We start from the raw sequence: 26,619 nt of genomic DNA on the forward strand, positions 1-26,619 counted from the left end.
GCTTGACACTAAAAAATGAATGTTTTCCTCAGAATTTATAACCAAATTCTTATGATGAAACCTATTTTTCGTATCTTCATTAAATCATATGGTCTTCCTTGACAGCAGGTACTTTAATTTGCAAGTGTTCATTCATTTGTGTGGTGATTTCTGTGTGCTAATCTCTCTCTCTCCAATTGACCTTTAACTGCGTAAGTCCACAAACAGTTCCTATTTTATCTCACCATTACACAAGCAGTATTTAGCATCCTGTTTGACTCCAAATAGTCATGCAGCAACATTTGTTGAATAAATGAAAAAAAAATGAATGAATGTCTTCATAAATTTTACATGTAAAGGAAAAAAAAACCCTAAAAATCAATAAAGTATATTATGTAACATTTGAGTTTAAAAAAAAAGAAATTTATGTAAATAATCCAGAGAATATACTGATAAAAAGTACTAGAAGAATCAAACAGTAACCATATATTGGGACATGAGAACAATTTATTGTGACACAATTTGAAGTCTCTGATTTTTTAAAAATGATGATGCATGAGTTGCTTTTAAAATTCTATGTCCTTCATTTTCTATCATTCCAAGTGAAATTTTAAAGCATTTTATTTTTAAAATTAGAAAATAGACTGTGGAAACACATCCCAGTTACTACATATTTATGTTTTCTTTATAACTCTTAGATAACATCAGTTTCGAAGACTATGTCTGCACTGGCAATGTGAGTTTACATGAGACGACTTTTCAAATGTTGCTACTTTCTTAAATTAAATTCTATTTTGTCCTGAAATACATAGATAATTAAATCCAAATCATACATTTTAGCTTAATTATTTGGTTTTATTCCTGTGTTTCTCTACTTGGCTGATTTAATCTGATTTGAAAATAAAATGCTCTGGAAGCCTGATTCAGAAAGGACTGACTTAGCTTGGTGAGTTGTTACTAATACTCAGTGTGGTTCTTTCTTCCCACACTCAAGCTTAACCCCATATCCTTCAAAATTGCTGAAACAGAAAGTCCTTCATTGGCTATTCTTCCAGGGAGTAAAGACTCTCCCCTAACCTTGCAATGTTTCCTAAGTGAGATTTTGAAAACCTCTCACCACTGCTTTTTGGTAGATTGGCAAGCTATTACTTTTCTAAATCAGGCCTGATTGAGGCAGTGATCCTGACCTAGCACTGACTGGGGAATTAGTCTACTGATGGGAATCAGTTCCCTCCCAGAGATCAATGAGTAGCAATTATTTAGCAATTATGCCTGAAAATTTGAAGGTAGAAATTTTTTATATCAATGATGATAGATTTTAGTTAATTCCCAGAACTTATGCTTCTTTGTGTTAATTTATTGAACATAAACTATTTAAAGTCATAGCATTTCATAAATTAGTTTGGTCTCTGCTTTTGTCCTAATTTAGACTATAATAGACACAATTATGATTGAAGAGTAAAAAGATTTAATTTAAGATGACCTCTATTAACATCTATCTTTTTCTTTTTCATTTCTTTTATCTGAACACCAAAGGCAATGCAAGCTCTCTTATTTTAGATATATAAAAGCAAAGTAATAAAGAAAGGTTGTCTTTTTAAATCATAATATTCAGGGGTACTTTCTCTCCTATTTTCTAAGTTCTTCAGCTTTTTTTTTTTAACATTTGAAATGTGTTTAAATGAAAATTTACAAATTATAATATTTTAAATAAAGCTAGACAATTTTAGTAACTTCTTTTCCCCTTGTCATGTAAGAGAATGAGAATCTGCACTTTGGCATTAATGATCTGACTCTTTTAAAGGTGACTTTTTAATTTTGCCCAAAGTTAGCAAGATAATTATCTCAATTCAATTCTCTACTTCCCTTTAGGTTAGAGTCTAAACTTCCAGGGTCCAGTTATTTATCAATTTCTATGATAAGGTAATAGCTTCTGAGCATCTTTCATATTTGCCAGCAAATCTAAAGCTTTTCTACCAGTGGATTATGGATTCAAACTTGGGGATAAGCTGTTTAAAAGCAAAGCAGCTTCACAGTAACGGCCTGATACCTGTCATATCTCCAAGGCCACAACACTTTTTTATTCTTAAAAATACTTGGGCTGAAGTGCCTGCAAAATCAAATCCCCTTAAAGTGCCGCATCAGTGATTCCCGAAGCCCCGAAGGTTTAAATGCCAACCAAGTCAAAGGTGGTTATTTCAGCCACTTCAAATTTATTCTTTCTATTGATTTATCCTAGCATATGATGTTAAAGTCATAGGATTTTATAAATTAGTTTTGTCCCTGCTTTGGTCCTAATTTAGAATGTATAGACACAGGCTATGATTGAGAAGAGGAGACATATAATTTGAAATAATACCCATTAATTTTGCCCTATTTTGTTTGTAAGTTTCTTATGTCTAGTTTTAAGAAGAGAGTATCAATGTCAGTATATTTTGTTATTAGCTGTGGTGTTAATCATATGAAAGATTTAAAATTCAGTATTTAGTAGAGTGTTTAGTTTCTTATTTCATACATGAAATTATCTCCTCTTAAGAACTTAGAGATTCATTGGTACAGAAGTCTTTCCTTCCATTAAACCCATGAAATCTAAAAATTATTTTCTATTACCAATAATAAGGGCATACTATGCACAGGCACTGGATTAATGGTTTACATATAGTATCTCTAAACATCTTAAATACTTTGTCAGGTTGGTTAAAAAAAAAACTGACTTAAATATATCTTCACTTTGTTCCACTATCATGGATTTTTACTCCATTTAAATATAGTTGAATAAAGTATATATTATTCTACTAAGTAAAATTTGAAGGAATAAATACTGTTGTATACTTCTTTACACTTCTTTCTGCCATTCCTTCTTTAAGCCAACAAATGTTTTTAATCACCGCTATGCATAAAGCACTATATTAGGTAATGTGGAGATTAAGACATATGGGATTTCACAACTGATTCTAAATTAAATGTATTAAATGGGAACAAGATTATGTTCTCTCTACAACCAAGAGAGACAGAGAGCTGAGTTGAGAGATGTATTAGATCTACCTTTATCATCCTTCATTAAACACTTGAATCTTAGGCATAAGCCAAAGGCAAGCAGGAGAGTTGATTGACTGAAGTTTCATTTGGGAAAATTGTTTTCTGAAATTAGATCTGTACCTTACCCTAACAAAAAAAATAAATGTAAGATCCAAATTTATGAGTGAATCTAAATACTATGCAAGGAAAAAACATAGAATATCTTTATAGTCTTAGTGTGGAAAAGGCTTTGTCAAGTATAACTAAAACATAAAAGGCATAAAGAAAAAAATATATAGGTTTACAGTGTAGAAGTTAGAATTACTGTAATATAAAAAATGCTATAACTAGTTTTAAAAGGCAAAATACTTCACTTGAATAGGATATTTCCAAAATAAATAACAAATCAAAGGCTAATATCACTCATACCTAAAGAATTCCCATTAGTCACTGAGAAAAGAAACTTAATTTTTTAAGTAAGCTATGCATGTATGGAGCATTTATATATACCAAATATATGAAAAGATTCTCAACTTTAGTAGTGATTAGTGAAATATATATTAAAATAATACTATTTCCTTTTTAGAGTATCAGATTGAGAAAAAAATAAACTCTCCGGTAATGCTTAGTGCCAGAAAAACATACACAAAGAGCATAGTTATACACTTTTGGAGAGGGTATACATTGATGTAAATCTTTTGGAAGGTATTCTAGAAGTATAAAAAACATATTTTGCTTTTAGATTTCTGTGATAAACACTGCAGGAAAGAAGAATGGTTTTCAAATATTTCCTTCGATTGGCACCAAGATTTTCTCAAGGTTTGCTGCGTGCCCAGAAGTGTGAATAGAATACCCAGTCCTTGGGCAGAATCCCAGTCCCTGAGCTTTAGGAATCTAGAACATTGTCGGGGAGAAAAGACTTCCAAATTAATCAGTTGCTAACTTCTATATGTGCTACTCTTAAGCAGTTTCTGCATCAATAACCTGCCCAGCACTCCCAGTAGTGGCTTAGACTTTCCTGAACTATTCTGGAATACATTCAACATTCTCCCAGCAACTACATCCTGTGAGGTCAAGGGAGGGAAAAAGACATGTAGCTAAGCTGCAGTCTTGGCCATCAAGGGGTCTTTAGGATAGGAAAGAAATATCAATATATTATCACTGTACAATTAATTGCATAAGAGCTCTAATAACTATATGCGTGTTAATTTATCTTACATATCACAATTAGTTAATGTTTCTGTCAGGCACATTTCTGAAAGTTCTGATTAAATAATGCTAATTTTTCACAAAGCTTAAATAGGCCCATGCTTCTCTTCAAAGAGAGGCCAAACCGAGCTTGGCATCAAGGCTGTCTATACTTTGAATTTAACCTGGTTCCTTCTCTCTTATTATCCCCTTTGTATTCTCTAAACACTAGACAAATCAAACTACATATTTTAATTCCATGTTTCTATGATTTTTTTATTTCTCTCTCATATTACTAAATAATCTCTTCATTTCTTTCCCTCTTTCTGAATTTCCAATCACCCAAACCACCTCCGTCACCACCACCACCCCCACATACCCTGCAGTGCATCTAGACCTGTGCTGTCTAAAGTGGTAACCATCTTAAACATAATTTAAAATCACATAAAATTTTAAAATTTAGTTTCTCAGTTGGAGAAGCCACATTTCAAGTTTTCAATAGCTACGTGTGGCTAGTGACTAGTGTATTGGACAGTAAAGGTTATAGAAACAGTTCCTTCATCATTAAAAGTTCAACTGAACAGTGCAGAACTAAACTCTTTCTAAAATACATCTTTGTTCAGACCATCTTCTTCAAGTTTCTCAGCGTAAAATCCACCCTGCTTAACATGTGATTCTAGTCCATTTTACCATGATCCATACTGAGTCATCCCAGCCTTATCTCATACCATTTATAATCTCTTCACTTTATGCTCAGTGAACTTCATTTTCTTTCCGTTCTCCCAAAGGAGTAGTACTTCTCTCATTCTTTTGTCCTTGTTTGTATTATGTTGCCCCCAACTTCTGGAGTGTTCTCTGTCCCTCTGATCATGTCATATACATATATGAGTACATACCCCAAAACCCTTCAATAATTACCCATTGATATCCGGGCACACTAAAATTATTTAACTTGCCTATAAGGCTTCATATGATCTTTTCCCTGACTACATCTCCAGCCCAGTGTTAAATAGTGTATCTTCACTAATTGGGGTTCTTGCATTTCCTCAAATGCCCCCCTGTACCAAGCTACATCTTGCCATAGGGTCTTTTCACATGCTGACTTCTCTGGCTCAAACTCTAATGCGCCATCTTTACTTATTTAACCCTCTTTATTCTTCAAATGTCAATTAATTTACCCCACCATCAAAGAGACACTTATTAGATCAAATGTCCTCCATAAGATCTCAAAGTAAGATCTTAGTAAGATTATAATCAAGAGTATATGATTGTGAATATTAGAGTATAGTCTAGATTATAATTATTTCGTGAGCTCCATGAGGGAAGTAGTTGTACCTATTTTGCTATTTTATTCTCAGCATCTAGTACAGTGCCTGGTACATAGACGGAATTCAACAATTATTTGTTAAATGCATAAATGCTTTAGCTCAGAATGTCATGAAGAAAATCCTGGATGAACTATGCACCAAAAGTTTTTAAGACCAAGGCAGATATCAATATGGGCTTTTAAAATATGAAACTTTTACTTTACAAATCATTGCATCTGGAAATATTTTTGCTGGAGACCTTGCTGAACTTAATCCCCTGAGCTGTGGATATAAGGTCACAGTGAGCTGTTAGCAATTTTAACTGCTTGCCAAGGGGGGAAAAAAAAAGGAATGGAAATCAGCTTCATCAGAGTAGCTGCATTATGTTTAGTAAAGAATCGATTGGTGATTTGAGCTTCTCAGCCAGATCCAATTAGTGAGAGAAGAGAACAAACGGGTTTGGCTGCTGAAACAGAATCACCACAGTCTGCCACATCAAGTCTAATAGGTGCGTCTTCACTTAAAAACTTCACCGTCGTTATTTCATTTGTTGTTTAAGTTTATATGTTGAAGGAAAAGAAGAAAATAGCAATTGGGAAAAATACAATAGAAAATAAAAAGTGTAATTAAAGAAGGTAATTTTTTTCTGGCTTAAATCTATCTTTTAAACACTGTCTGAATCTCCAATTAGTGCAGGAGCGTGGAATTGTAGTGAAGAACAGGGGCTGCTTCAGGTCAGGTTCCTTAGAAGCAGAGCAGACATTTGTTCCTGTAGGCTGAGGTGGGATGGTCTTAATCTCCTGCTTGAGATGGCTGTAATTTGGCCAAAGTCAATTCTCTGGAGAGGGGCAAGTAGCTAGCTGTCAGCAGCCAACTCTTAAGCATCTGGAAAATGGGTGCATGAGCTAGAAGGTGATAGTGCCCACTGCAAGGACTGTCATATTAAGATTAGCTGGGACTGTAAGGACTGTCATATTAGACTAGCCGGGACTGTAAGGACTGTCATATTAGATTAGCTGGGACTGTAAGGACTGTCATATTAGACTAGCTGGGTTCAGAAATCCTAGTCCTGTCACTAACTGGTTGTGTGATTTCAGGCAACTTCCTTAACTCTATGAGTCTCAACTTCTTTATCTACTAAGTAGGAATAATAACAGAATCCACCTTGCAGGGTTATTGTGACCATAAAAAAAGTTCATGCATATACCATGTTTGGTACAATTCCTGACACATAGCAAAGGGTCCATTAGTGTCAGTTGTTACAAAATAGAGTCATCTATGTAATACGATTAAACACTATTCTGACCCATAATAAACATAGAAGAAATATTGCTAAACATTCAAAAGAGAATCAGAGTTACGGGATTAGAATTCATCTATACCAACCAATTCTATCCTCCTAAAGAGTAAGCAATTGAGGTCTATCAAAGAAGGAGGCTGCTTTATGCAAGGAAACAGAGCTAGTAAGTAAGGGCAGGCTGAAGCCTCCTGCCTCCCACACCCACACTGACTTTGTAGAAAATATCTTCTTCATTCTGAATCTGTGGTTAAGACAAAGGAGATAAAGGGGAAAAACGGTGGGAAGCTGAGAAATTGTTGAATGCAGTTAACACAAACCAACATTCTGCTGGTTTGGATAACTGCAGTCCCCAACCTCAAAGAGAAAAATGGCCTTCATTTGTTCTTGAACTTTATATAATGCACATATTACCTTTAGGAGGCTAGAAACCTATTTGTCCAGAATACCAGCCTCTCCGATTCAACGACCATAGCAGAGTTTTTCTCTTGGAGAACAGCTTTAGATAAAAAGACATTCAATAATTGCAAAGCCTCCAGAGTACAGAGGTTGTCTCCAGGTTCACACAGTAAGGCATTTGCTAATATCTCAGTTTTCTGGACTCCTTTAACAGACGATTCTCTTTATTAGTGCAATAGCTTCTCTTCCTCACCCTTCAAAATAGTCACCACGGATGCCTACCTAGCCTGATGTGGATTTTTGCAATGCAATTCATTATTCCGAGTCCATCATCAAATTCTAAAAATGCGGCAAATGAATTCACCTTGGGATCTACATAAATATAACAACTCCAGGTCAGAAATCTAAAACTACATATACAAATGAATATATTCACCACTTTGATCCATCAAAAAGGAATGCAATTTCCCAGCATAATTAAGTCTACTCCTGCAAACATCTGACAAGACATTAAAACATGTTTTACATAAGTGCTGAGTAATTCGCATAGCAGATCTAATCCCAGGATTCAAGTACATGTGGTAATGATAACAAGGTACAGGAACCTGGGTGAGCCATTTAAATTCTTCCAGTAAAATACAGATAAACATATGAACTACTAAGGCTATTGTGGGACTCACATTTGCTAATGGTAGGGAAAGTCTTTTGTCATCTTTCAAGCACAATTTATAAATACACAGCTTCCTAAGGACAGTCGTTTTTACAAAATAACTTCTATAACATTGGTAGGTAATTTTCCCGTTGAGTGGTATGTTTTTTAGTCTTTGTTAAAGTGCTACCTGCAACCTTCAGGAGCAATAGTAAAGCAGCCAATTTTGTACTTGTTTATCCCAATATCAATGTATCCATGAAAACCTTTAACACACTCCCACCTTAGTATAGTTAACAGATTTGTGTCAGTAAAATTACACTCTCTTTTGTTCAACTCAGACTCTGAAGACCAGACTAATTACACATCAACAAGGTTTGGTAGTCAAAGGTAATAAAATATCCTTTCATGTATAGTTACTCTTTGTGTAGAATATTATTGTGACATTAAGATCTCATTTACCTCTTTCAGAAGTCCCATTTCGGGAAAAATTCTAAAATGTGAATTCATTTTTAACTCTTAGCTGTCGTGGTTCACTGGGAATATATTTAGCAGTTCAGAAGAGAGATACCCATAAGCAGCACACACAAATGTATAGTTATCTCTGTTAACTTTGATGAGAAAATTGGACTTTATAAAGAAATTGGAATCTACAGAGGTATTAGCGAAGGTCTGAGAAATCCTGAGAAAGGATGCAGTCATTTACTTGTAGTCAATCATGCACAATTAGGTAAGTTTTAGAAGAACTCTGTGCTCCTTTGAGTTAGAGATTATGATTGATTCATCAGAGTCATAATCTCAGAGCCACAGAGGAGGGATCAATATATTTTGTCATTCTGACGTAGAAATGATGAGACTGCATTTCACATAGCAAATGAGTAGAAATCCTATTTGTGATGTGTGGAAAGAAACAAGATTTCTCAATAGAAAAATATATGGTCTACAGGGCTGTCCTGGAAAACAGAGTCTTTAGCCATGGGAAGCAACTTGTTCCATCTACTCTGAAGACAGAAGCTTGCTCTCCCAGAAAGCTGTTTGGTATCCATCAATTTGTAAAAACAGGAGAGTACCTATACAAAGAACTGAGTTCTTGTCCCACATTAGTCAGAAACTAATTTTTGATATTAGGAAGTTATTTTAACTAACCCACCTAGGCTTCAGTTTCCTTGCATGTGAAATAGAAATGACAAAATCCACCATAGCAACCTCACGGAGTTATTGCAATGATTAATTTTTTTTGTAATTACTGCCACTTTTGATCCCTTTTTATGTCCCAAAGACTACTAGGCACTCTGAATGTCACCTAAAACCTATGGTTTACTCTTACTAAATATTACTGATTAGTATACAAAGGTTTCAAATTTGTGGTAATTTTCTTCTATCTGCTAATATTGGAGTAGGCATCTAACCAAGTTGCGACCCTAAATCCATGGTTTACCTACGATTTTCCACTAATTCTAATAAGATAACAGATGCAATAAGTTGAGAAGGTCAGCACAAATAGTGGAGGGCATTTGAATCATGACATATGGTTCAAATTATAATTAGATGGATGCTGCCTTGTGAATTTGAAAAATAAGCATTATTTTATTCTTTGTAAATCTTTATATAAATTTAGTCTTTATAAATACTTTTTACTCTTTATAAATTATTACAATTTTTGTTCTTTTTTCAGCTCATAGTTTATTTCATTTATTGTTTAATATTTCTGCCAATGTTTGAGAGCCACCAGAAATTAAAATATTAAAAAAGAAGAAAAAAAAAAAGGAACAGAAAACAGTAGAAAAGAAAGATAAAGAGATTAGTTGGGAGTACTCTTAAAGCAATATCTCTAAAAATATGTTTCATTGAGCATTGGTTCCATAATATACTAAAAATAATAACTTCTTCAACCAGGGACATTTGATTTTGTGACACAGCATACTACATCACTGGAGGTTCACCACACACATTAGCAGGGATGTGCTTCTGCACTCTAGGAAGATATCTGCTTTAACTTAGCATTTTTCACCTATATAATCATAGAAGTAGGTTTACGGAGAACACTTTCTGTAGCATAAAATACAAATATCCAGCAGGACTTGCTATGGGACACATTCTCCTTTAGGGGTTGATGATTTCCTTCATTTTCCCTTATTTTTCCGTGATCTGTTGTAAAGGAATAGTCACCCATTTAGAAGTATTGGAAAGAAAAGATTTGATTCTTCCTCCTCCCATGTCATTCATTTTGTGTTATCTGTTGGTGAAATTGAGACATTTGGCCGATTAGGTGGTTCCATATTGGATGGATCTAGTAATTTCTTGCTTCTCCTTGTTTATTTGGTAAACTCTCTTGAGTCAAGGCATGGAGTAATGTTTAGAGGTAGACCTAGTGATCTCCTTTATGCCTACTGTAGGTACGCAATGGGTCTCAGGCAGCTATTCTAAACAAGTGTATGGGTCTTAGACAACCACCTCTCCCTTTGGTTGAGTAATACCAAAGAGTAGACTTGGAGGAGAAATAGTAAGGATCCCAGTTGCAATTAAAAACTGATTCTACAAACCAATATCACCAGCAAGGAAGATGATATTTGAAATCTATCTATCTAACTTGTGACTGTATCTCACAAATGGTTCCAAAATCAGGAGGCAAAAAGAGAAATGTTATTAACGAATATAATCCAAAACCCAGAAACCTCTTCTGGAGAGATAAGCATATATTAGAAATGTTTTATTTTCCTTGTCATTTTCACCCTTTCGATGAGCCTGGAATAACTTTGCATTTGAAACTGGACTTGATTAATCTAACCCAAGCACTGACATTTTCTTAAAGAAAAGACTGCACAGAGGTTGAGAAACCTAATGTTATTAGAATATCAAGCTTTCTAAAATGGCTTTGAAAGCACCTCGAGAAAAGAATGTTCAAATTCAGGCAACTGCCAGCACTGGTTGCAAAAGGTCAAATCACAAAATGTTCTCCAAGATGTCAAATCACTCCGGGTGATACTTTGTGAAATTATAGGTTTAAAAACTTGACCTTACTTGCTCTTTATTACAAGTACTCACTTTTAAACTACCTCCCCAGCATGGAATTATTTCACCCAGGATGTTTTTCATTTTGTAATATTTAAGTATATTTTAAAGATATCTGTTAAAAATCATTGCTAACATTTATTTTAAAACCTTTGTAAATTTTACCATACTATATAGAGTTGGTTGTAAGTAGCTCAACTTGTTTGGATATGGGAACTTTGTGTTTTGGTGGGAAAGGCACTGGATCCAAAGTCAGCAGACCTGGGTTCTAATCCCTGCCTAACTATGGTCATGATGTGTGATCTTGGGTAAAATCCCTTCTCTTCTCTGGTTTTCTTTTTTTCTTCTCTATAAAATATAACAAATTCAATTAGATAATGGATCAGTGAAAACCCTTGTAAAATGTTGAATCTGATTTGGGTATTTAAAAATTATTAGTAGTGTTTTTATTTAAATCTACATATTTGAAACATAAGTCAAATTTCACCAATGGGAGTTCTGATATTTACTTTTTAGAAAAGGAAAAAATAAGACATTTGTTGAAAAATAAAAAAAACAGCTATTTATTAGTTTGACATTCGTTTGCTCTATAACCTTGACAGGTTGTCTCTTGTTTCTGCTTTTTCACATGGAAAAATAGTCAACCTCACTTCATAGAGTTGTGACAAGGATTAAATAAAATGATTACTGTGATGTGTTTAGAACAGGGACTGAGAGATAGTATGTGCATAACAAATGTTTCTGAATGTTATTATCATTATTATTTTTTTTTCATTTTCCTAATGTTTTCACATAACGCATAGGATCATATGATCATGAGAATCTAGTTGTATATCAGAGCTATTCATTTTGGTTTGTGTTTACAATAAATATCTTTACATTTTTCTGCACCTGTCAGAAAGTCAAACACTTAGTCCCATTCCTTCCTTTCCCAGTTTTGACAGAAGGACCTCTTCTCTTGCATTGTAAAGCCCACTTGGGGTCAAAGACAAGAGAGTAAAACATCCATCCTGAGAAGGCCACGGCCCAGGCATGATATAAGAAGGCTCCCTAGCAGAGGGTGGCAGGCTTTGTGTGCTATGTGAGACTCTCTGTAGACTGAAGAGTTCACCTGGTGGCTGATGAGATGACATCTATTCCTCCACTATTCCACTGTCAGGCACAGTTGCCTCCTTCTATCCATGTGACTTGATTGCGTCATTTTAGTAACATAATGTGAATGCTTTTGGAAAAGCATGCAACCACATGTATTTTCTGATTATATTTGGAATTCAGAACACAAGGTTGTCTTGGTTTTCAATTTACATGTCAAAGATTGAATCCTAGCATCACCCTGTTTGCCATATGGGGTGTTGAGTCTCTTTCATTTTATAAAGAACAGATTAGAGCAGGAGGTTGGAGTCAAGCATTTTCTGTCCACAGGGCAGATTTTGATTGCATTCTTGACCAGAATAGACCCCTGAGAGCAGTTGCTCTAGAGAAGGATCATGCGAGCCAAGGTACACAGGCATCTGCCCCGTATCTGGCTTCTATCACAGAATTGACGTGGGTGATTATCAAAGGCTCTCCAAATCCATTCTTTTTGAGTTGGTGCTTGCTTTATTTTCACAGGTGGTATTGCATGTCTAATCAGCATCAAGAGCTATAGCATAATGTTCTGTTCACCAAAACCGAAACTGTCTCTGGCCTCATTACACAGGCAGATTTTAGTGTTTTCATTGCTGAGTCAGAATTTGCATTTGATCCCATAGTGTCAGAGCTGAATGGTAATTTAGAGACCAGGCCACTTGCTTCATTTGACAAGTGAGAAAGTGGATCCCTGAGAGGTACAGGAGCTTGCCAAAGGTTCACACCACAGAACCTGCACTCAAAGCCAAGTCACTCAATTCACCCCTGAGTGCTTTTTTATTTTCATCAATACTGTCATTTAAATAACTATGAGTTGTCAAATTGAACAGTGGTTTATGCATTCAAGATTTAATAGATTTTTCTCTCTCCTTTCCCATATTTGAGTTCCTGAATAAACTTCAGAGTAAACCAATCCTTGCTTTAATGATTTGCAAAGAATAAGAAGGAAGAAAATAATAATCTTTAATTTTAAAGAGATACATTATTGCTAAGCTGCTACTGTTCTCTTAGCAGTGAGGCAACAACTTCTCAGCCAGTTAATCAGAAGTTTCTCAAGGATAATTTGAGTAATAAATTTATAGCCTACTTGGAATCTGGTATTTAAATCATAAAGTCCCTTTCTTCCCCACTATAGCCTTCCCTACAATAAAAAAAAAAAAAAAATCTCACTCTTCTTTTCAAGTAGTTTCTATAGGATGTGTACTTTGTAGAATTTATTCACGTTAATGTATAATTTCTTAACTTGACCAATTCCTTAACAACATATAGAATTTATTGGTTAAAAAAAAGTAGTCATGAAAATAATCTGTGAAAACTGGTTTGATAGCTATAAGAATTATAGAATGGAAAATACTTGCTTCGAGTTAAGTATTATTGTCTTTGATCTTGTTCATAGCAGGAAAGATGCTCTTAGTAATGTTTTAAGACTTGCATTCTAAAAAAAGGAGAAAATCTCTTTTTTTTTTCTTGTTTGCTATGTATCAGCTTTTGTGGATAACCTAACCTAATGTGAAATTAACCAAGCTTACATGTAGCTCATCTTTTGTAGAAAGGCAAAGAAAATTTTGGTGACATAAACATTCCCCATAAACTTTCTTGCTCTCCTGTGCTAGCTTGGCTATGATTCTTGTTGAAAAAAGGTACTAATCAATAAAGAATAGAATGTAAACAGACTCCCCGCCTTTTTTTTAGTTCTAGAATAATTTGTTTAATAGTAAATAAAAGACACACCAATTGGAAAAGAGAAATCATACAACTTAGACTATTTGTGGTGAGAAAGAATATCAAAGATCATCTAATCCAGCTATAACTAAAGCTCAGAAAGTTGAAATTATACACCCAGGCTCACACAATTAGTTAGTACCAGATCTGGGACATACACTTTCAGTTGCTTGATTCTTAATATGAAATTTTCTCATAATGGCTTTGCATTAAAAAGATTGCACCAATATTTTGGACCATGCTACTGAAATAACAACACAGTGACCATAACCACAGAAATATGCAATTTTAGATATCAACTTTTTCAATTGTTTCATCTTAGAAATGCAGAAACTGAAGACTCTTGCTTCCCATCCTGCTCCCTCATCATTGGTATTATAGAATTAGTGCTCCTCTGTCAGAGGTTACCATGTGGGGATGTGGCAGATGAAGGAGAGGAAAGAAGCAGGAGGAGCTTGGCACGAGAGAAATTGATCTGCCTGCTGAGAGCTCTGTTTGGAGCAACAGCATTTTTCAAGTGCGTATGTTTTGCTCCTAGGTGTCAGGAGAAGGGAAGCCAGGGCAATTTCTAGCATTGTTCCTTGAAGAGCTGTGACATGTTTTTATGTAAAACAAACCCAGACAAGGGAAGGAATGCCAGCAAACAGTCTTACCACACTTAGTCAACTGTCCTCCAGGGAGAGAGTGACAGTGTCTCTCTGCCTCCAGCAATGAACAAACGCCACTTGCTGAATGCGGGTTGAATGACTCAGATGAGAATCTAAGCCGAAATCAATACAGATCCTCACTGTATCTCAGCCAGGAAAGAGAACTTGGGAAAACTTAAGCAGAAGAGATGCTTGGCTTGGCACGTAGCCACCTTCTGTGATCCCCAGACAAGGAAGGGCATTCAGAAACTGAGACCAGCAGTTACAAGAAAAGAGCATTTTTCCTTTTTCTGGTTAATTTGGGGGTCTAAGTGAAAGCACAATAAATACTGAATTTATATATTCATGTTTTCCATTTCTCTGAGAAATGGTCTCTCAGTGCTCTCAGTATCATGCAACGAAAGATTTGTTTTCTACCTCCTCCCTAACTTTACACAGGGCATCTGCCAAACCAGTTTACACTGAGCGACACTCTGTGCTCTCACCATGTCAGTGTGGCTTTGATGTCAAACCTGGATTTATACCCTGCCTATTGTTCTTACTAAGTGTATAACTTTAAGTTATTAATACTTAATTCCTTGCAATGTCAGTTTCTTCATGTCTACACCCAACTTATTCTGTGCCCCATTCCCTCCTCCTTGCTGATCTGGTAGAAAGAAAATATGATAGACTAGGTGTCTAATGACTGCTTTTCATAGGCATTTGTATTTTATTGAAGATTTCTGTAAACATAATGCTTTGAACACAGTGAACATGGTCTTTAATAGTGGAGTTCTGGCATCATGGTAGGTAGGAGGATAGAATCATATCCAGAGTACCAAGAACCACACAGTAAGAAGGCTGACTCTCTAATCCACCCTTAAGACCAAACCTCAGTGATGGTTGAATTGCATGATAAATAAAGTTACTCTCAGTTTTATAATTTTACCAAAATCTTAGGTTTATTCATACCCTAAAGCATATCATATAGGTGATTAGATGAAGAAAACAGACTAAAAGCCCAATATGAACCTAGAATATTCTTAATTTTCTTTCTAGATTAGTTTTAATTTGGGGGGACAATCTGTTGACCCCAAACATCTAAAGTACAACCAATAATGAAGAGATAATTTTGATGTAAAAATTATGTTCATATCCAAAACACATAGGTTTGCCAGTGTGCAGAGATTTGATAACTTTGCTAAAAAGAAATGTTAACAAGAATCATGAGTTTCACACAATCCTGCTCTCCTAATCTTTATTACTAAAATGTCTATACTCAATTTTTTTCTTTTTTTCTTTTTTTTCATTTCTTAAGAGTGCCACTGTTGAATTCTAATGATAGCAGGTTTGCAGAGGCAATGGTGCTTGGAAATTACCTCTGGAATTTTGCAATTGTGCATTTTAAAAAGTTCTGGATGATCAATTACTACTGGAAATTAAATGGGCTTATAACAACCAATGTTTCTTGATCACCTGCTACAAACCAGTCTCATTATACATTAATAACAATCAAGTTGAGAGTCAAATCAAGAACTTAATACCATTTACAATAGCTACAAAGAAAATAAAATACTTAGGAATATACTTATCCAAGGGGGTGAAAGAGCTCTAGAAAGGAAACTACAAAACATTGATGAAAGAAATCACAGATGACACAAACAAATGGAAGAACATTCCATGTTCATGCATTGGTAGAATCAACATCATTTAAATGTCCACATTGCCCAGAGTGATTTACAAATTCAATGCAATCCTCATCAAAATACCAACATCATATTTCACAGATCTAGAAAAAATAATTCTACTCTTCATTTGGGTCCAAAAAAGAGCCAAAGAAATTTTATTAATAACAAAAACAAAACCAAACAAACAAACACAAAACAAATCTGGAGGCATCACATTACCTGACTTCAAATTATGCTACAAAGCTATAGTAACCAAAACAGCATGATACTGGTATAAAAGTAGAGGCATAGACCGATGAAACAAAAGTAGAGAACCCAGAAATAAAACATCTACCTACAACCAACTGATCTTGGACAAAGCAAACAACAGCACATACTGGGGAAAAGAAGCCATATTCAATAAATGATGCTGGGAAAACTGGGTAGCCACATACAGAATAATGAAACAGGGTCCCTATCTCTCACCATATACAAAAGCTAATTCCAGATGGATAAAAGACTTAAATATAAGTTATGAAACCATAACAATTCTAGACAAAAATGTAGAAAAGACTCTCCTAGATGTTGGCCTAGCAAAGAATTTGTGACTAAGACCCCAAAGGCAAGCACAGCAAAAACAAAACTAAATAAATTGGACTTAATTAAACAAAAAAGATTTGCAAAGCAAAGGAAATAATCAACAGAGTAAATAAACAACCTATAGAATGGGATAAAATTTTCACTAACTATATATCTGATAAAGGGCTAATATCCAGAATCTACAAAGAACGAAAACAAATCAGCAAGAAAAAAACAAACAACACCATTAAAAAGTGTACAAAAGACATGAACAGAAGGTTTTCAAAAGAAGACAGACAAATAGCCAACAAACATATGAAAAAAAGCTGAAGATCACTAATCATCAGGGAAACGCAAATTAAAACCACAATGTGATACCACCTTATCCCTGTCAGAATGCCTATTAATAAAAAGTCAAAAATAATAGATGCTGGTGTAGAGATAGAGCTAAAGGAATGCTTATACGCTGTTGGTGGGATTGCAAATTAGTACAGCCTCTATGAAAAACAGTATAGAGATTCCTCAAAGAAATAAATGCAGACTTACCATTTGATCTAGCAATCCCACTACTGGGTATCATCTACCCAAAGGAAAAAAAGCTATTTTATCAAAAAGACACCTGTACTTGAATGTTTATCACATCACAATTCACAAATGCAAAAATGTGGAACCAACCTAAGTACCCATTGATTCCTGAGTAGATTAAGAAATGTGATATCTGTCTATATGGATATAAATATAGATATAGATAGATATAGATATAAAGGAGTAATATTCACCTATAAAAAGGAATAAAATAATGTCTTTTGTAGCCACTTGGGTGGAACTGGAGACCATTATCCTAAGTAAAGTATCTCAGGAATGGAAAAACAAACACCTCAAGTACTTTCTAATAATTGAGAGCTAAACAATGGTACACACAGCACACATGAGATGTAAAGGTCATTGGAAAACAAAAAGAGGGGACAGTAGGAGGCAGTAAGGGGTAAAAACTTATCTATGGGGTACAATGAACACTATTCTGTGGATGGGCACATTAAAAACCCTGACCTAAGCATTATACAAGGTATCCAAGTAACAAAATCATTTGTGCCCCCTTAATATTTTGAAATAGGGGAAAAAAAAAAAAACACCATTCCCATTGGTATGAACTAGAGATGCAGAGTAAACAAGAAAGTCCCAGCTTAAAAAATGTCATTTGTGTGCAATTAGATATTTCAGGTAACCAGGCAATTCAAAGCATTATTGTAAGTGCCATGAAAGAGGAAAATAAGAAATGGGAAAGCAAACATATTCTCAAAAGTTGTTGCCTTTCAAATGAATGATAAAGTACAAATAGTTGTTGTCAAGTGAAGAATGTAGGAAGAACATTCTGTACAAAGGAAACAATAAATCAGAAGTCCCTGGGGGATGTGACAGCCTGATATATCTGGTAAAGAACAAACAATTCTTAAGTCTATAATGTTAAGTGCTAGGATTAGGCGAAGGGGGAGGTAGAGAAAGATGAGCTTGGGGAAGTAAGTACGTATTAAGTTTCACGTATGTCATGTATTGGGAACTTGTCCTGAGAACAATGTGAAGCATTTCTTAGGCCATCTACCACCATGTCAGAGATTCATAGGTAAATCTCATGGTAGGATAATATCTACCTTTCCCAAAAGTTTCAACTCTACCTAAAGGTGTCAAATGGAGTCTCATATTTCATATAATCTCATCTTCCCACAACAGAGATCCAGAGTGAGCCTACATAATATTCTAAGACAGTGACTTCCATAGGCCTTTCTATTCATCAGGGAGCCACTGGGGTGGGAGACTGGATTGTGCACTGGGGTAAACATCCGATCCTCTAGAATGCCTTCTATCATCCATAGGGTGCAGATGGGACCACAGACACCACCTTTTCAGTCACACCCACAACAGCCACACTAACACTAGCTTCCTTGAAACTACCATGTCTAATTTTAGTATAATAAGTCATTACTCTCTTATGTCTTAAAGATATTAGCTCTTGGCTCACTATCACACACTCTAATACCTCCTTTGCATTAAGTGTTAGAGTTTTAAAAGATCACTGTGTGATCTATAAAACTCTGCCATCTACATTCCTTGAATTCCTCTAGTCTGATTGTTCAGTGATGTTGACTTCAACACTATTTCCTTCATTCACTTTAATGGCATACCTAATACTTTTACTTTTTTAAATTAATAACTGCAACTTTTCCATAATATCTATTTTATGAATCTTACTATGGGGCAAATCTCTCTCATTTGTTTCTAATTTACTCCCTCTCATATTCTGTCCTCCAAAATCATTTTACTTTATAGGAAACTGCAGTCCATTGATTCTGATTTTTTTTTTATCTCCCTTATTTCCCTGGTGTCCTCTCCCTCTTTATTCTGTGTAAATTATTTGGGTTGGTCATTACAAACACTCTCTCAACGCTATTGTCATTCATCACATTCATTTGACAAAACCACCATATTGATTTCTCTACAATTTCCTTCTGTTTGATGCCTACTCTCAACCAAACTGACCTTCTTGCTATTCCTTGGACCATCCAGGCATCCTCTTGTCTGAAGAACTTTGTAGCATTAATAAGGAGTGTTTGAAAATATGGGAATCCTAACTCTCCACAATGGTGCACAGGACCTCAAGAAACCTTATGCATCAGCCCTTACAGTGAAGCTGCTACCTATATTTGCAGTGAGGCCTCCACAATGCCTACACCACCCACAGGCAGGGTGGAAAACACCTTAGTCACCAGAACCCAGACATTCTTTGATTATGTCATATTTCATGATAAAATTTTAAGATGTTTTTTAAAAACAGACACTGACAACAGAATGGATCAATGAGGAGACAACAAGTAGCAATGAATATTTAAAAGGACACCAGTACCTAATAGAGTTTGCCTAAGGATTCAATAGGAAACAAATAAATTCTGGAAATTAAGAGACAAGAAAATACAGTTAATAGATTCCTCTAGTTGTTTCTCTTACAGAAAGTGAAAGTTTCTGTTATCTCAGGATACAGCATATTTGTCCCAAGGTTTTATTTTTTCAGACTTAATTATTCGAACTACTGAACACAAATGAGGCATGGTCAAAAAGATAGCATAATTTAGGTTCAGAAACTTTTTCTTCCATACAGTTTTTCATATGTTTAGGTGAAAATACACACACACACATCTCTTCATTCCTAAAATAATAGAGAACAGTCCCTCTTAGGTATTTCAAGACTGCTCTTTTAAGTAATGCCTTTCCTAGAGACTTAGGAGATCTCTTGAGCCATTTTGCAGAGAAATATTTCAACTGAGTATTTAAGAGGAGCTGAGAATAAAGGACTGGATCTCTAGCATTGTGTGTCATGTAGTAAATTAAGAAAATAGCCAATGGTCGAGATTTGGGGTATAGATTTTCAAGTTTGGCCAAGGTGGAGGGATGTTTTGTCTGCACTCCTCATGTTCCTTCCCTGTGATAGAGCTGCATTAGAATAACACCACCAGCCTCTCCATGCCCTTCACCTTCACCTAGGGGAAGGCTGAATCACTTAGATGGGAAGGAAAAAACCTGACAAGCATTGCCATACTCCTTCCTGTCCCTCCTTCTCTTGGTAGCGGCTCTCTAGAGGGCATGGCTGTTCTACTCTGTTCTTCCTTGTGGGGGTAACTCTAACTATGTTGGGTGAGTAATTGTAGTTTTGGGGTTTAGGATTACAAAGAGCATGCAAAATTTTTCAATATCAGCTTTATCAATAATAAAGGTAATACTTTGATCATTTTCCACTTGTTTGTTTTATTTTTCTATTGTTTTAGAACATGGTAGACAAGAAGGTGGTATTACTCACTGGACTTTTAAACATGAAACATTCACAATGACTTGAATACACTTGATCATTCCTACATCTGAGCCTTTATTTGTGCTATTAACCTTGCCTACATGTCTCTTTTCTCTCTGCAGCCTATTGAAATATCTCTTCCAGACCCAGCTCAAACACTTTATCTTCCAGGAGCCTTCTCTCATTCCTCCTGCCTCTCTGGACATACACTGGCATTGCTTTAACCCTTGTTTGTCCTATTCTTGACTCACTACTTCATTGCTACATTTTGCTCATGTGGATATAAGAGATTCACTTTTCTCCCAGATTTTCTGATGGCCATTGTTTGAAGATGTTGCTACTATAGTGTTAATTATTTTAAATGTTTCATACACAAGCAAAGGCAATAACACAGTGGTGATGAATCCATTCTTTGGAGGTAGACAGGCTAATTTATTCTATGGTTTCTCTCTCATAGAATAATAATACAATGCCTCATAGTTACTATAATGATCAAATGAAAATTGCCATAAAACACTTAGCTCAGCTCCTAACACATAGTAAATGCCCAATAAATGGTAGCCACTACGTGTCTTTATAAATATACATGCATTCATACATAAACAGACACACAATTGCATGGGAATATTTCTTTTCCTTTTTGATACAACTCCCAAGACAGATTGAGCTCAACTGAATTTTTTTGTACTTATTTTGAAAACACATAATGATTTTTTAATGCTGATCAAACTCCTTAGGAAAATCTGGTTACATATAAACAAGTATTCTATGATAATATCATCATCTGCAAAAATAATTAATGAACAGATAAAAGAAAGTTTTGTTTATACATAGAAAATTGTTAAAGACTGCAGTAAAGATGATTATATCTCATCCATAAATATTTCTAAATAAATTCATATTTAATTTTAATACAGGTTTGTAGCAAGAAGAAACAGAATTTAAATAAAAAAACAATATCAGTAAGATAATTTTCAGACTTTGATAATAGAAAACAGTATGCCCCACTTTTTTCTCAAAGATAATTGGTTAAGTCATTGTAGAATATTCAAACGTTTAATTAGCCAACCTTTGAATAATAAGACTAAGCACTTTGTTTTCAAATATACAATGATTATCATGTTTAATATATTTCAAGGTGTTTTCATATTGGTACTTTCTTGACGATGCCAGAAGCTACTTGCCTGACAGGTATTACAAGAGAGCATTGATTTTCAAACACGTCTTGATTTTAGAGATATCAAAATGAAAGCTAAAAATGCACTTTAGAATCAATAAAATAAGGCAACTTTTTTCAGAAACATTTATTGAGAAAGTGCATCAGATTCTATGCCAGGGTATAAAACAAATACAGAGACAGATGGTTTTCCTGCCCTAATACATATCAAGAAAATTATATAAAAAATCTGTGATAAATAAAATTAGGTCTCAAAAACATCAAAGACTTAGGAAAAATTTTTATTCAAGGTAATTTTGGCTTAATTGCAGTTGAAGATAAAATTTTATAAATAAAATTTAAAGAGAGTTTATTAATAATAATGGTAGGAGTAAAAAAAGTATACAGACTTCCATTTCAAGCTATAAACGAGTGGCTTGTATCCCCCAAGACCTTCTGATGAGAATAACTCTAGAAGCTGGATAAAAAGAAAAAAAATTAAAAAGGAAATGAAAGAACATTGTTTGTAGACAACAGGGAACTAAGGGGAGCATCTAGGACCCCTCTGAGAATGCTAAAGAGAAGAAAACTGCTGTCACTTTGGGCATTTGATGATTTAACAGTACTATGATGGTAAAAACTGGAGCTCTAGAACAAATCAGGAGAAAACAACCTGTGCTTTCAATCGAATTTCTAATTATTGTTTAGTATCGTATATACAAATAAAAGTAATTTTTCTAATGACATTTGACTTTGTGATCTAGCTAAATTTTAATGTTTTAATGAGTTTTTTATATACTCTATGTAGGCAGCTATGCCAGTCTGCAAATATGAGATTTCTATTTCTTCCTTTTTAAGCTTCATGTAGTTTATGTCTTTTACTTGCCTCACTGCTTTGGATGGAATCTCCAGAACAGTATTGTGCAAAAAATAGTGGCAAGTAGGATTTAGGATTTCTTTTCTTGTTTTTGACTCCAAGGGAAATCTTGCAATATTTTACAATTAAGCATGGTGTTGGCTGTAAGTTTTTATTTTAGATACCCTTTATATTAGAGAAGTTCTATTCTGTTACTAGTTTGCTAATAATTTCTATCATTAAAGAGAAGTAAGTTTTTACCAAATGAATTTTCTGCATCCACGGAGATAACTGTATTTTTCCCCCTTTGTTCTATGATTGTAAAGCATTTTACATATATCAATTAATTTTGTAATATTAAACCAGTCCTGTATCCCTAGAATAAAACTCCACTTAGTCACGAACTAAAATTCTTCTTATACAGCATTGGAGTAGATTTGTTGACACCTTGTCTAAAATTGATCCCTCCATGTTCATGAGACACTGGCCTGTGTTTCTCTTTGTTTTATTCCTTCCTCCCCTCCCCTGCCTGCCTGCCTGCCTGCCTGCCTTCCTTCCTTCCTTCCTTCCTTCCTCCTTCCCTCCCTCCTTCCCTTCTTTCCTCCCTCCCTCCCTTCTTTCTTTCCTTCCTTCTTCCTTCCTTCTTTCCTTCCTTCCTTCTTCCTTCCTTCTTTCCTTCCTTCCTTCCTTCTTTCCTTCCTTCCTTCCTTCCTTCCTTCCTTCCTTCCTTCCTTCCTTCCTTCTTTCCTTCCTTCCTTCCTTCCTTCCTTCCTTCCTTCCTTCCTTCCTTCCTTCCTTCCTTCCTTCCTTCCTTCCTTCCTTCTTTCCTCTTTTCTTTTTTGCCTTCTAATGTCCTTGCCTATTATGATGTCAGGTTTTAATGTTCTCAAAGTGAGTTTTTTACCTTTTCCATTCTCTAGAATAGTTTGCATCAGAATGGTATTATTTTCAATAAATGTTTAAATATATGTACTAATGAAGCCATTGCAAGAGTCTTCCTTTTTTGCTTTCTTCCTTCTTTCCTTTCTTCCTTTCTCTCTTTCTTAAATTATACTTAAGGACAATTGATAGTTATAGTATTATACATATTATTTATTTTTCCTTGTGTATCTTTCTATACTACAAATTCGGTTTTTCAAAGAATTTGTCTATTTACTCTAAAAATTGAATTTTTAAATTTTTTTCATAACTTTTATTTTCTTTTTAATATCATAATATTTATAGCTATATCCCTTTTTATATTCCTTTCATTAAAATATGTGCCTTCTCTCTTTTTCATTTTTCTTGATCATTTTTGCTAGAGGTTATCAATCTTACTCACTATTTTTAAAGAACCACCTTTGGCCTGTTTATTTTCTCAAGTACAGTGCTATCTTCTATTTCATTGATTTTAGCTTTTGTTTTATTATGTTTTTCTACATATTGTGAATTTAATTTGATTTTTCTCCATTTTCTATTTTCTAATATATGCATTTAAAAATTATTTCCTTCTAAGCACAGCTTAGCTATATCATTCAACTCAAACATGCTTTCTAATTTGTTTTCATTTCTTTTATTACATATGTTATTTAATAATCTATTTCTTATTTTTAAAATATTTAGGAAAATTTTAGTCACTTTTTTGCTATTAATCACTAGTATAATTCCACTATAGTTAAAAAAGATAATCTGAAAGATGTTAATCTTTTTAAATGCAGTAACTTTTGTTCTATGGCCTAGCATATGTTCAATTTATAAATGCTTCACTATCATATGGAAAGAAGTTGTATTCTTCAGATGTACAGAGTTGTATATATGTTAATTATTTCCAGTTTTATAATCATGTTCAAATCTGCTATGCTCCACCGATTTTTTTTTTCTTTTGGTTCAATCAGTTATTGAGAAAGAATAGTTAAAATTTCAAACTAAGATTGTGGAATTTCCTGTTTATCCTTTGAATTCTGCCTTTGTGCCTAAATAATGTATGGTTATGTGATTAGCTGCATAAAAATTTTGTACTTATATATTGTCTACAATAGTTTATTTTTCTGAAATGTCATTATCTCCTGTAATAGTAATACTTTTTGTTTAAAATCTATTTAGTCTGAAATTTGGTGTACGTAAACTAGCTTTCTTTTTGCTAACATGTGTATAGTATATTTCAAAATTTTTATTTCTATATATTAGCAACAAAAAATGAAAATCAAAATGATATTGTTTACATAACATCAAAACCCCAAAAAACTATGCATAAAAATTATGAAAAATGTACAGAACCTGTACCTATGTGCATGTACACACACATTTGCACAAACTAGAACATATGATTGAGGAAAATATTCAAAATCAAAATAAAGGGAAGTATATACCTTGTTCATGAAAGGCTCAATATTGTAAAGATATCAGTTGTCCACTAATTAATTATATATTCAATGCAATGCCAATCATAATTCCAAGTATTTTTTAAATTGATAATATTTTTTTGAAATTTATATAAAAATATAAAGAACCAATATTAGCCAAGACAAAGAATGAAGTTGAGGAATTATACTACTAGATATCAAGAGATTTATAAACAAAGATATTCGGACGATGTTACACTGTCACAAAAATAGAAAATCAGAGCAGATTTAGTCTTAAAAACATAAATGTGGTCACCCAATTTATTACAAAACTGCCACTGAAATATATTGTGGAAAGTACAGTTTTTTCAATAAACATTAATAGAGCAAATGAATATCCATTGGTAAAATTTGAATCTTGATCCCTACATTACACCATACACAAAACCAATTCCAGATGGATCACAGACATAAATGTGAAAGGTTTAATAATAAAGCCTCTAGAAAAAAATATAGAGTAATTTCTTCATGACATTGGGGTGGGTAGAGATTTCTTATACATGGCACAAAAAGCACTAACAACTAAATTAAAATCTGTATTGCTTTAAAGTTAAGAACTATTCATTACAGGTATTATTAAGAAGTAAAATAGCAAATCAGAGAACGGGAGAAGAGATTTGTTTTATCTATGTAGCTGTGTATGACTATACATATATCCTTTCTATCACCTGCCAAAAGACTTCTATCCAAAATATGTAAAAAATTACTATAAACCAATAAAAAAAAGAAAGACAAAAAGGATAGAATCTTGAACCAGTACTTCACAAGAAGGAATATGCAAATGACCAAGAGCGTATGAAAAGTTGCTCAACTTCAATAGTTATTAGGGAAATACAAATTAAAATAACAATGAGATATACCATTTATCCATTAGGATAGCTAAACATTTAAGATAAAAAGAAAAACAAAAACAAATTTTAAAAATCCCAAGGGTTATCTAGGATTTAGAGTATCTGAAGGTTGTAATGGAAGCATGAATTGTTACCTAAAAACCTAAAAAATGTATGCTTTGTCCACCATTTAAAAAAAAATTAAACCCAAGGCTCTTTTTCTGTGATACTTTCAGTTATATGACAGCGTAAAAACTCAGAGTGAAACTCAAGAGACGCTTCAAATTTATATCAGAGAGATTTCCCCAGACATCCGAAACATAGACTTTGAGACACAGTCTCATTATACATATTAGTTTCAGCAAAAAATCCTTCTTCTTATTAAGGTTTCTGAATAGTATGAACTCCTTTGGGAATCTGAAGTATTGGCATATGTGTGGTGTGGATTTAGTGGTAGGAGAAGGAAGTTAGAATACATAAAGATTTCTTGTTTAGTAGTTTATTAGGGAAGTATGTAGACATGTGACTTGATTAAATTACTTAGCTCATTTCTGGCGTGCTGCTGGTATCCTGATATTCCTCGGGGAGCTGCTCGCCCCATTCTCAGTCCATGTGATGTGAGTGGTTGTACCCTCCCCTCTAGAAGTGGCCATGTGGCCATAATTAGTTTCATAATTAGTCCCATGGACAAATGTCCCAAGCTAGAAAATTGTGCATTCAGACTCAAATCCAGGATTTTTATTGTAATTGAAAGAAAAGTGGCATGCTCCTTGCCCGTGGGGTTGCCAAGGCAATAGAACAGAATAAACTGCAGCTACTGGCAGCCATTTTGTCCCATCAAAGAAAGGGCCTTCCTGAGAATGTATTCACCACAGAGGAAAACAGAGCTGGAAAACTGAGAGAACAGGACTAAATGCTGATTATTACAACTTGAAACCTGGGATTCAGCCATGCCTGAGCCAGATCTACTTTTGGACTTTTAGTCGT

General features: G+C 34.3%; 1 protein-coding gene across 7 annotated transcripts in view; it reads right to left on the reverse strand.

Moving 5' to 3' along the window:
- The window catches only part of GABRG2 (gamma-aminobutyric acid type A receptor subunit gamma2), a 93,047-nt gene that overhangs the window by 12,841 nt on the left and 53,587 nt on the right, over positions 1–26,619 (reverse strand). Inside the window, exon 8 of one of the 7 annotated variants that reach the window (XM_045551227.1) lies at positions 13,482–13,517. The exons of the other annotated variants lie outside the window; for them this stretch is intronic. Within the exon in view, the coding sequence (XP_045407183.1) occupies positions 13,482–13,517 (36 nt within the window). The remainder of the gene's footprint in view (positions 1–13,481; positions 13,518–26,619) is intronic. 7 annotated transcript variants of the gene reach the window in all.

Source organism: Lemur catta, chromosome 5, assembly GCF_020740605.2.
Source record: "Lemur catta isolate mLemCat1 chromosome 5, mLemCat1.pri, whole genome shotgun sequence".
Classification (NCBI taxonomy): domain Eukaryota; kingdom Metazoa; phylum Chordata; class Mammalia; order Primates; family Lemuridae; genus Lemur; species Lemur catta.